We start from the raw sequence: 12,865 nt of genomic DNA on the forward strand, positions 1-12,865 counted from the left end.
AGGAAGAATATGTGGTAGAAGAAATTCTGACATCTGTGTGGCATATGGGGATTTTGGTATTGAGTAGGGGTGGGGATACCCTGAAAACAGATCCGTAATATTTTCATATTGTATTTAGTCCATGTAAGATGTGGGAGCAACAAGCTTTTTCTCATATCAAGGTCAGAAAGCCAGCAAAATGTCTTCAACATGGAAAAAAATTTAACAATAGACTTCATACTCTCTAGCCAAAGAGCTTAAATAATGCCTGTCCATTTTCTCTCTTAGTAGAGAAGTTCCTCTATATAACATGAAAAATAACTTTAGGAAAACTGCTGTTTTTCAGAGGACCCTCCAGTTAGGACTCAAACTATTTCTCATTTAAACCCCCCAAAATCCAAGAGGCATAGTACAACAAGACACTTTCTACTCATTAAAGGATTGATGCAACCTGCACTCTCTCAGGGCAGGTTGGTTATTATGTACATCCATAGCATGCCGATCCACAGGGCAGGCACAGAAGCTGTCTTTACTGGCAGCTGCCAGGCACAAGCTAACATAGGGATAGCAGTAATCCAGGGAAACAGGGCACCGGGAGAGAAGTGAAGGTTCTACCTTTAGACAACCTAAACATACACTGTCCTCACTCTTTTGTTCACAATTCCCAACACTCTTATCACTCAGTTAATTGCTTTTAATAAAGCCAGTTACAAATATAACCTGTATAAAGCAGCAATTAAAGAGATTGCACAGATACTTCAATGACAGCAGAGTTTCCATCCACAGTACCCCAACAATGCTGGAAAGCACATGCCACATGTCCTGGTTTGGGCCAGAACAGGGTTCATTTCTGCAGTAGCCAGGAGAGGACATGGATAAGACAAAGTTATTCTATACCACCTGAGGTCATTGTCAGGGGTGGGAAAGGGACTCTCACTTCAGAGGAAAAGGGGTTCTTTCAGGTTGAGCAAGTGTGGTGGACGGAGCAGTGGAGTAACGCTGGTCCCCAGGCAGATGAAGTAGTTGGAGCGGCATGAATGTGGCTTGAGCTCCACACTCTCTCTTTTGTACACTTTTGTTATTAATATTGTGACTGTTTATTTTCTTATTCCATTGCCATTTCCAGTAAATTGTTATTATCTCAACCTGTGATCTTTGCCTCTTGGACTTCCAACTGGAGGGGGGGAGGGGAAGTAGCACACTTTTAATGGGAGTACTGAAGTGGAGAATACCATTCCTAAACCACATTATTTATTCAAGAGATAGGTTTCATCTATCCAGATTACATAGCCAGTGAAGAGACTGAAGGATACTCATTCAACAAGCAAAGAGTGAAGCAAGGCTACAATGCCCTCTGTGCCTTTAAGACACTACAGTAATACATCACCCAAGGAACACCAAACAAAAAACCCAGGTGGGTTATTTGGGACAAAAGGTAATTTCCTGTAGAGAGGGAGAAGCTCTGCTCTGCACTGGCTTTGACTTGCTCACATTCAGATAAGTAGGAGAACACACAGAACGAGGCATTTGCAAGTGAAACATAAGGAATGGGGTAATATAACCTATAGGTCAAGAGCGCTGGTACAGTAGTGCACATACTGGTTCATAAAGGGCATAGAGAAAAGAACTTCACAACATTCGACCTACAAGGACCCTTGGTTTAGTTGCCAAAACACACAAATCTAAAAATTTTAGAAGTTAAAGAAAAACTAAAACCAAAAAACATACAATTCACAGAATATACTAACAGTAGCTAATGCACATGAACAGTAATATTGAAGGCAGCTTGCACCTTTGTTACAGTTAAATACACAGGCATCGAAACCATACCACTTTGGTATATTGCTGTTTGTATAAAATCATGTGCCTATAATTCCATCCACACAAGAGAAAATACTTCTCTTACTGTTGGGTAATTAACATTCTCCCAGATACTGTTTTTCTCTTAATTTTCTTCCTGTGTGCTCTCAGCAGTGTTACTTTAGGTCACTTCAGCATTTATGCTTTACATGGCCATAAATGACAATGGTACACTAGCATTTTTAAACAAGCACTGTAAGTCAGCCCAGGTTTAGTTTAGGGTTTATGAGTTTTTTATTTCTTTGCTGTCTCACCTCACAGGAACACCACACAGTGATGTAGAACACAATTGCAGCTTCACACACATGAAGTGTAGACTGACATTGCCCTTGAATGCTGACAGCAAAATCTCACAACACTGTTGTCTTTACCTGCATTACTGGCATTTATTGCCCATTGTTTAAAGTTATCCTGGAAGAAAAATGGAGGAGCAGATATAACCTCCCTGATTACAGGTGATTGCAGAACAGCATCACAGTCTTTCCCCTAAGTTTACCAGACTATCACAGCAGCCAGGCATGATGGTAAGGGTAGATGCTTCCTGCTGCTTTGAAGCTGCTGTAGTTAAATATAAACCACAAAATGAACAAAACTCATCAGTGCAAAAAGGCTTATATATCATGTGGTTAATCCTCCTGAGTCAACAGCAAGCTGCTTCCTTGGTCTCAAGACTCAGTTATCTGATATAACTGGTTTTAATAAAACAGAATGCAAAATAACAGAGGTGTTTGGCTCCGTACAAGAACTGGTGTAGAAGCATGGTAAGATCCCTAAGGGTCCAGCAAGACTTAACTAAATATTACTAGCATGCTTATTACTTATATATTGGTGGCTCCCTAAAGCAAGTCACAACAGTGGCCTATCACTGGTTTGAGTATAAGGAGACCTCTACAATCATTGTGATTGTGTTGGATCTGGTTGGGATGGAGTTCATTTCCCCCATGGCAGCCCTCACAGTGCTGTGCTTTGCACTGGTGGCCGGAGAGGTGTTGTGTTGATGGCACACCAGTGTTTTGGCTACTCCTGAGCACAGCGTTGGTGCTGTGGTATTCCTTCTGGGAGAGGAGGCAGGTAGGCTGGCTGACCCAGGCTAGCCAAGGGGATATTCCATACCCTATGACATCAGCTCAGATATAGAGGCTAGGGAAGAGAGCTGGGGAGGGAGAGTGGGGCATTCGTTGTTTCCAGTGGCTGCCTGCTAAGAAACCATTGCACGTGCTGAAGCCCTGCGTCTCGGGAAGGTGGCCGGACACCGCTGCTGATTGGGAAGTAGGGAACAAACCTTTGTGCACTTTGCTTTTGGGTGCACAAGCTTTTGCTTTAATGAACTGTCTTATCCCAATCCACAAGTTGTTTTCCATCTTACTCTCTCTCCCCTTTATGGCTAGGAAAGGGAGTGATAGAGCAGCTGGGTGGGCACCTGGCATCCAGCCGAGGTCAACTCACCACAGTGATAAACCTGCAGAAAAAACTTTCAGTGACCAACTTCTGCTTCAAAATCTCATCTGTGGTATATCTTAAACAGCTGCTTTCATTAAAAAGATGAAGCTCAGTAAGTATGGTTACATTTTGAATACACCTCTCCTAAAAGCAGCATCTCCACAGGCAACTCATTAAAATACAATCATTTGACTTTAAGTCAGACAGCTTTACAGTCCAAACTTGCTTTAACACTGGCTTTCACCATCTGTTGCTTTGAGGCATTTTCACCTTTTCTAATTACCTAATAATCTAAAAATCTAAATGCATTTTACACACTTTTTTTCATCAAATAAATATACAGCCTACAGTGTTGTCTGTGAAGTAATTCACCCTCAGCTCCCCTTTAAAATCAACATTGGTAGTCTTAAAAGGAGGGAGGAATCCACCAGTAGCATCATAGCTGGAATATTTCATCCCTAACTCAGTAGCTTTGCCTGCCTTACCAAGTGGTCAGCTTTTTGTCACATACACAAACACTGGGAGTGAACAGATTTAATTCATCAACGAATTGACATTTATAACAGAAAAACTCAGAATCTACTTTCTAAACAGTGAATGACTGAGGAATAGAACAAACAGTGAACCACAGAGGCAAACCTCTCACTTTCTTGCTCTCCATCTGCCCTTGCCTTTTTTTAGATATAAAAATCATACTGAAATATATATTAAGTGTTTATTTATGCACCTACAGACAAACACAGAGTGCACACATTGCCCTCTGCTGACCAGCATCCAATGCACAGGTATCCTCCAACACACACTGCTCTTCATAGGTAATCTTCAACAAATGCTGGACAGGACCATACCAGCGTGTATATTTCTCCCTGGTGTAAGAAACACCTCCATCAATTCAGAAATCACCAAGAGCCTTTCAGAACCTGCTTTTAAGGTCTGGGGTTTCTTTCTTTTGTTCCTCCTGCCTGGTGATACACATAGCTGGGAAGGGAAGGGAACAGAAATCAAGTCGACCACATATAACAGGTGTTTACAAACCATCACTGGAGACCTTAAAGTGGGAGAGAAGAAAGATATCTGCTATTGTTTCTATACTCACCCAAGGCCCAGTAGGATGCAGACTCCAAAGGCAGAGCACTACTGTAGAGAACATGGATATACATGAGATGAATCATCAGCTCAGCCAGGCACCACCAAAAGAAAATACGAATTATGCCCACGATTAAGATGCTGAGATTGCTCTTCACACTGAAAGCTTCTTGTCTCCTCATCTACAGAAGAAATCCAAAGAGGTTACCCAGCACATAACTGACTGCTTTAATCAAAATACTCATCCTGAGAACTTTTTGACTACATTGTTTGGAAATTCCTGACATACGCTTGAGGAAGACTGTCTGTCCATTCTCAGTCTCAGTAAGCCACAAAAACCAACAAGAAGCCAAACACAAACACACTGCACCAAACTCTTGTAAGGAAGGTCAGGTGCTGTTAACCTGAACAGAATCCAGACACAAGACTCCTGTAACTTGATCAAACTCTAGAGATAATATAAAAAGATTAAAGAAAGCACAGCTATGAAGAAGGTTTTCCAAATAGCAGCCCTTCCAAACACAGAAACAATGACTGCTTGCTCTTAAAACACCTCCAACTTTTAACAGCTACAGGGAATTGATTACTTGAAGACAGTTCTTAATTTTTCTCCTGTAGCACTGCCAAAGTCAGCAAGACCTACATGACACGCTGAGCAAACGAAAGTGCAAGTTAAACACCAGATAAGACAAGGTTTGCAGTTGACACGCTTCTCAAGATGCCCCAAACTTACACTGCTAACTACAATAAACACATTGGCATATTATTATTGCACCTTCTTTCTGCAAGAAAAGAGAATAGGATCAAACAACAGAAACACAGGATTGCCTAAAAATACAGTCATTTTGTACATCTATTGTTGTGTGCAACACTTCCTTCTCCAGTCTCTAACTGACCACCAAAAACGCACATACAAGAGAAGTAACCAACCCATCTGCATGGACCCTCAATCACAAGCAGGTATTACAGTCAACACGCACACTCATTTGGAGGGTTCATTTGTACCAACCAGATGAAAGCTTGGTGACCACCATTTTATCACAGGGATTTGCACAACAAGCCCCCAAAGCCATGAGTAGAACTGCTATGCCTCACTTCAAGCCAGAAATTCAACAAGGCCATTGACAAAGTGTCAGTGTCTCATTTTCGCCTGGCAGTGGATACCAATTGCCAAAACTGGTACTACACTCTTTGGGACATACAGCAGTTTTACTGTCTCCAACTCCAGAACTTCCACTTTCCAGTGTGTTCAGCAGAAACCCTCACCTCAGTCTCAGCTTCATTTAAAGGGTTCTATGAGCAGTCTTTTCAAATAGCAGCAATAAACACATCCTGTATCGTGCACTTGGAATCAACTGCTGGGCACTGCAAACTTTGAAACCCTTTTCTGACCAATATGGAAAGCAATAAAGAAAGAAAATATGGAGTTTTCCACTATCATGTAGAAGTAGGCTTGAAAAGCAGCCTGCAAGGGACTAGGAAAAGCATTTCTTAAGATTAGTAGGTGTCAGAGACTGAAACAGTTAATGATTTATGCATTCTAGGATTGCCAAGGGACTTTTGCAGACTTCTTCAGGACTTTTGCATTATAATTCTGATGGCACATCAAAGTCCATCCCCCCCTCTGCCAATCTTGAAAGGCAGGAAAAACCCTTTGGTCAGGTAGCTCACAGAAACTCAGCACAGACCCAGGAGATGTTGGAGGCTCGTGGCACGGCCTGTGACACTGACCATGGATATAATAACTCATAACTTCTTTGAGTGTGTGGGCCTCCCTCCTTCACCCCCAACAGATCAAGGCCACCACTTCAACTGACAGACATGGAAGCTGCAACTACCAAGTTTCATCGCTGGACCCCGTGGGCAGTGACTATATATATCTTTCCACTCTCAGCTTTTCTTTCCCTTATCCTGTCTTTCCTTTCTCTCCCTTATGCATTTTTCCCCCAGGGGTTATCCCTATGATAGATGATATAGATGACAACAGCCAAAATCCTAACATACCTGTTCAAACAAAATTGTTAAAATGAACACTACCTGTATGCGTTTAAAATAAACCCTACCTATATATGTTTTCAAACACCGATTATTCGGTGTCTTTTCACTCTAATCCACCCCCCAAGGAAATTACTGATAAGAACCTGGGTTACCCCCCCTTTTTTCTGGGGTGGGTCGTAACAGTAGGTCTTACACATTGAACAAGCTTCCTAGTTGAAGCAAAGTGCTCCAAGTAAATAAACATGTTTTCACATCAATATAAGGGGAAACTGGACTCTTCAGGAATTTCCAATACAAACTATCATCTTTCTGTGACTCTGAAATCTGTTTCAGAGTTAACAGCAATTTTATCCTGAAAACAATACTTTATTCCACCTGACAGAGAAGAAAAAAAAATCAAGTCCAGCAGCTGCATGTTAAAATTATGAACGCTTTCCAAATGTAACAAAGCATGTCACTGGCTGCCTGATTGAAGGGATGAATCTGACGTCAGATAAAAACATCCTGTGAAGTAGAAGAACTTGAGGAGGAAGGTTTGTCTTAAAATTTGATATCCAGGACATTGCCAGATTCCCAATGATGCACTCAGAATTGTCACATTCCTATAATATTACTCGATGATTTCAAAATGTTGTGGAAGTTAGCTTTAGACACCCAAAGAACAACCACTGTTACCTGCTTACTGAATTCATCAAAATTCATAAGGGGTCCGTTGTGGAATGTGGGATAATAAAACACGTATGCCAGCATCCATGGGAATGAGTGGGATGATTTCTGGGTAGGTCCATGCCAGCAGTACTCCAGGCTGAAGCTAGTGCAGAAGAGGCAGCGGACTGACACAGTGAAGAGCAGCAGATAATACTCATTTTCAGTGTCGTACCACTTCCTCTGCAAGACAAAAAGCCAGATCATGATGGCGCAATGCTGTATTTTCTGTATGGCAAAACAGCGATGTCCTCTCAGATCCTAACTTTTGGGGTCAGCATCAGCAGGAAGCAACTAAAGCCAATGGCAGCTGGAATGAGCATCTGAAATGAACAGCACTAAACAGATGAACAAGCACTGGCTGTTGATGGAGAAGTGTCCTCCTCAGCTACTGCAGCCAGCATAAAGAGACAACTTGATTTCAGAAACAGATTAGGCTGTGAAGAACTATGACAGCAGGAGAGTTTTTCTTACAGAAATGTCATTATCTCCCTCAGATTTGGTCCAGTAATACAATATTCAAACCAGCTGGCAACACTACTGAGACAGCCAAGGGACTGTTAGGGCTGATGCTAGATCTGAAAAGAATCAGTCACTCCAAAGAAAGCTTAAGGTTGAAAAGATGTTACTGAGCCCTTGAGTTTTTGACACTTGGTGTCACACTTGTTTCCAACAACAAAAATGTATCATCACAAAAAAGTTGGAAACATCAGCAAATGTAGTTTGGTTGATTACATTGTATTGCAGTGGGCCCTTTCCTCCTCAGGGCAAGGCACAAACCTGACTACACCAACTGAAGAGACCCTACATGTTCATCTCCCCTTCCCCAAACATCTGGGCAACAAGCCTTGTAACAGATGCCCAGTTTTAACCCTTGGTCCAAGTCAATGCAACAAGGACATTTCCTCACAACTGAGCAACAGTTTTTCCAAAATCTGTACTACCCAGAAAAATCCACCAGAGAAAGAGCAAAACTGAGCTTGCATCAACCAGTTGCAAGGAATAAGTCACCTGGTACAAATCAAGGTGTTGGAGGAACAGTCTCCCTCCCTGCAGAAGTTCACAGTCACCAATAAGGTACAGGCAGGCTTGGCTGAGCAACTCCTAGATACAACCTTAAAAAGCAGCACCTCAAATTGGTATGATTAGAGTTCCAAAGAATATGAAATGTGTTTAACAGAGCACTAGTAAAGTATTACCATATTCCAGCTCTACTGAATAGCATTTACACACTGAGGCACGTATTTTTGTCTCAATGTATTGGCCACCATGATCAAGAGATATGACTTTTCTAACTGGAGAAGCTCCAGCACGAGTCATTGCAGCTCTACTGCCTAAGACTTTTCAAACCAAACCCTGCTTACATCAACTGAAGGGACAATGTGCTGTCATAAAGGTAGATGCTGTTACAGACAACCATAACCATAATTAATTTGATGCTTAATTCTTCTCACATTACCTTGGTTTCTTCCACAGTTGGTATGCGTAAAGTGGACAGCAGGATAAGGGAGCACAACCACGTCAGGAGTGACAGCTGAAACTGAGCCACAGCAAATGAAACAGCTGCATGTAACAAAATGACAGCAAACCCCTTGATTCCCAGTAACAACCAGCAGGCAGCCATTCCATAAACCATCAAGCACCATGGTTTATACTGTCAGAAAAAGAAAAATTAACAACTGTTAGTTATTTCGAAAGAAAAAAAGCACCCAATACTTGTGCAGTCCTGCACAGGGTCTACAGTAGAGATAAATACAGTCAACAACGTTAAGAACACATTTGAAAATACACAAAACCCAACAGCATCCATAAAGGTGAAGGGGAAGGTGTTCCTGTAACAGCATCATGTGAAATCCAGAGTCTCCCTAATTTGCAGGTGAACATAACTTCTTCCTTTCCTTCCCCAGACTAGCAGGTGTGACACCACACAGAACATTTCCCACAATCATGCAATCATCTAGCAATCATGGCAAAACCCAAGCAGCCATCACTTTACAGTCTTGGAAAGGAATAACTGCACCCTTCTTGCATGTACAAGGCAAACGACTCTGTTTAATGGTTCACAACAAGGCAGAGGCTTTCACGAGTTGGCAGCTGAAGTCTCCAAAACATTAAGGTAACTGATCCACATGGTCTCACCTGTGCATTGTTACAGACCCACTCACACAATTCACCCCACAGAGTGGGATTTAATACATTCAATGGCTTCAGTGCTGAGCTTCCCATGTTCAGAGTAAACTGAAAGTCACAAACTCCCTGCTGTGAAGAAAATCCATACATACCTTCTCCACCAGGAGCCTGGACACTTGTGATACCAGCAGGTGACCAGCCAGAAGCCACAGTATACGTTCCCTTCCCCATTCGATCCAGTAGCTCCACTCAAAGTCCATGGGGTCCTGTGGCATGAAGAGAACTGGTCACAATGTGTATCTGGCCATAAATGCATGTTCTTACAGAACAAAGGAACATCTCTCTAACACACTAGGTGTGTGTTACCCAACAGAACTCTACATCCGAGGAACATCATGTCAGCAATCCAGTTGGACTGAGTACAGCAGTGAACGCAGACAGCACCATTTTGACTTCCAAAGGTGTAAAGTTTAAGAAAAAAGAGCTTTTTAGAGTTTTTTAGACAGTGTTGTGACTCCTAAACACCACACTGGTGCTGAAACTGAGCAAGCAGCATCTCTCCTGAGGGATTAAGAGAGCAACTCTGTTCTGCCTTGAAAAATCAAGAACTCCAGTGAAAAGGCATTTTGCTGAAAGAAAAGTTTAACTACCTGTTTCAACAAAGCCTAGTTGCAATCAGATGGAGTCAGGTCAGCTGGAGTTTCCATGACATGAGTTTTTTTACCTAAATTAGGTGAGAGGGTAGCCCTCTGTCAAATACAGAGCCTCACTAGAAGTTCAACAATTGCTTTATGGCTTTCTTGAACTATGGCTTCCCTTATCAGCAGTGATGGCAGGTCTAAAATCCAAAACACTTCCACAGACATGCATTCCTGGTCTTGTATGAGTAATCCTCAATATTAGTTGCATTAGTTGCTTTTGACCTCATATCCTTTTGAAGAAATGCAAGCAAGGGGATGGGGGGGTGTTTGGGTTTGGGTTTTTTTGTTTTCTTATTAGTTTGTTTGGGGCTTTTTTTCCAATACCAACCACATTTCTTTAAGACTTTATCACTCAAAAAATCTGTTTACTCTATGCTGGACTACAGACCAACCAAGAGAAACACATGCTCACTGATGTTATGCATTATCCAAAGCACCCAGTGACAGAAAAAAGGGGGGAAAGGCTGCAGGAAGTGTCAAGAGTGATCAAAGCTTTTAAGGCCAAACAGTAAAACAGAGGGTTATTAAGTGATGTAGCAAAGGATAGACACTTAAGACAGGGATCAAGAAAAGAAACAAAACTTTAGTTATGATTCTTAGATCTATACATACCCAGCCAATCCCTTTTCCTCACCAGAAACAATCTAAAATTAACTATGAATATCCAAATCTGCAAGTTACCACAAACTTCTGAAGCTGAATCAGAAGCTTGGATGTGCAACGGGTATGGAGACACAGTGTTCGTATTATTGCCTCAAAATTAGAGATGCTGGTATCTATCACCCCTCCTACCTTTTTGAGGCCCCAAAAGAGAGTTCCTGGGTCCAGCCCAAACATTCTGTCCATCACAGCTTCATACTCTGCAGGGAAGAGCAAACCTTTGCTAAAGACACAGCAGCCAGAGCAGGGAGAGTCAGGGACCGGTCCTCTGCTGCTCAAGAGCAACACATTCCCATGTTGTCTCCACCAATGGGGATACCCAGATCCAGGGAGGGGCATATCACCAGCTGAGCCGCCCAACCAGGCCACAGCTCTGCCCCACAGCAGTGGCAAAGCAAATTCCCAGAACATGTGGTTTGATTCCCCCTTGTAACAGGGACAGTAACACACAGTGACCCATCTTTTACCACATAAAACCAGCACCCTCAATTCCCTTTTTTCAGAACTGCCTGGTTTCTCCCACCAGAGCAGAAGGGACACACAGACCTGAGAGCGGCCAGTACAGCCAGAGCAGGGAAAAGGCACTCAGAAATGCCACCTACAGAACCTGCTGCAATCACATTCTGCCACCTCTACAGAAGACTTGCTGTACACATAGGTGGACAGCCCTGGAGCCAGTTACCTAACATCTTGTCCACTGCTCTGCAGGTGCCTTTCTGGCACTCCTTCCCTTGAGGTCTTTTATGAGACAGCTGGGTCATTAGTGTAGAACACCTTGCTGATTAAAGCCTAACAAGATGCAATATATATTCCCTAATGAGCCTCTCTAGCTTGTTATACTTTTATAATACCACCTTTATTTCCATTAGAATATCAACATGCTAGAAACACTGCTTCTTTTCATCTACAAATTGTACTTAAATCATTTAAAACCCCACCTACAGACCCATTCATACAGTTCACTCACACACAGGCTCTGCACTACACAGCTCCACTGAATCCAAACCAAGTCACCACAACAGCTACCACCAAGAGGTTACACAAGGCACAAGCAGGTGTCTGGAAACAGACTCCAAGGCTGCACAGACAACCCACCCATTGCTCCAAGCCCAGAACCTAGCAAAGGAGCCCAGAGTTCCAGGCAGGGAGCACCCACCTGTCCTGGGGCCTCCCCAGGTTCAGACCCCAGAAAGCACCATCGCAAGGCATGGATGCTTCCTAACTACCCACCTGCAAGAGGCTGCAGGTGACTAGACAGGAAAAACAAGACAGGTCAAACCCAACTTGCCTGAACTTTCTTTATCTGAGTAGCTGAGCTTCAGAGATCTCCCTGTCTTTTCCTTGACAAAAAGCTGCCAGGATATGATTGCCACGGGCGTTCCTAGCACTCAAAGGCAAGAAAGCCCTGGGACAAAGCTTTCTGCCCAGGTGGCACCCGCCTACTGCTTCCTCGCACAGGGCTGGCTGGCAAGCTGGGAAGAGCATAGGCGCTCTTCGCAAGGGAACTAAGTAGAAACCAACTAAAGAGCAGAACTCACGCTAAGCAGCCTGGCCAGCCGCGGGCGGGAAGCACCGCCGGAGAAAGCACGACCCCGTCCCCCACTTACTTCGGGACACTTGGTGCGCTTCGTAGAACGCGTAGAAGTGGGAGCCCACCGTGAGGAGCCCGTAGAGCCATAATTCCCAGGCCGGCAGCAGCATCGGCCCGGGAGCTGATCCCGTCGGCCGCCTCCCTGCGGGCAAAGAGAGGATCGGAGAGGTTTCCCCGTGGAGGACGGGTGGGCACCGAGCAGCGGGACAGCCCGCGCCGGGCACTGCGGCCCCGGGCCCCCGCGCTCCGCCGGCAGGGCAGGCGAGCCCTGTCCGGCCGTGGAGGCCCCGGGTCCAAAGGCTCAGCACGGCCCGTACCTGGTCAGACCTTCGGGGCACAAACAGGACCAGGGATGGACCCCGGCTGCTCTCGCCAACCCGGCACCGAGAGGAATGGAGGGGGGACCCCGCTCCCCCCTTACCTGAAGAGGGCTGCGCCGCCGGGAGGGGAAGGAGCGGCAACCACGGCCTCGGGCCGAGGCTCCGGCTCCGCGGCGAGCAGTGACCCTGCACCCGGCCACTCCCGCTGCTCCACAACACGGACAACCCGCGCCTCGCTCCCGCCCGGCCCCTTTACGGGCTGCGCCCGCCCAGCCGACGGAGGGCGGGAGGGGGGCGGAGTTCCCCGGCCCTGCGCGACCGCTCCCGGCCGCCGGGCGGCACCGCAGCCCTGCCGGCGGCACGGTGTGTGCACGGGTACGGGGTGTGCACGGGTA

The 12,865-nt window shown here is 44.7% G+C and overlaps 1 protein-coding gene across 2 annotated transcripts in view; it reads right to left on the bottom strand.

The window, feature by feature from the left end:
• HHAT (hedgehog acyltransferase) overlaps positions 1 to 12,685 on the bottom strand; it is a 144,112-nt gene extending 131,427 nt beyond the window's left edge. Inside the window, exons 1-7 of one of the 2 annotated variants that reach the window (XM_027641686.1) lie at positions 12,572 to 12,685; positions 12,167 to 12,292; positions 10,692 to 10,759; positions 9,351 to 9,464; positions 8,528 to 8,722; positions 7,039 to 7,251; positions 4,376 to 4,547 (exon numbers count right to left, since the gene is read on the bottom strand). In XM_027641686.1, the coding sequence (XP_027497487.1) occupies positions 4,376 to 4,547; positions 7,039 to 7,251; positions 8,528 to 8,722; positions 9,351 to 9,464; positions 10,692 to 10,759; positions 12,167 to 12,260 (856 nt within the window). In that variant the 5' untranslated portion in view covers positions 12,261 to 12,292; positions 12,572 to 12,685. The remainder of the gene's footprint in view (positions 1 to 4,375; positions 4,548 to 7,038; positions 7,252 to 8,527; positions 8,723 to 9,350; positions 9,465 to 10,691; positions 10,760 to 12,166; positions 12,293 to 12,571) is intronic. The other variant, XM_027641685.1, reaches the window with a different exon arrangement.
• Between the last annotated feature and the right edge of the window lie 180 nt (positions 12,686 to 12,865).

Source organism: Corapipo altera, unplaced genomic scaffold (genome assembly GCF_003945725.1).
Source record: "Corapipo altera isolate COAL_440 unplaced genomic scaffold, ASM394572v1 48b, whole genome shotgun sequence".
Classification (NCBI taxonomy): Eukaryota; Metazoa; Chordata; class Aves; order Passeriformes; family Pipridae; genus Corapipo; species Corapipo altera.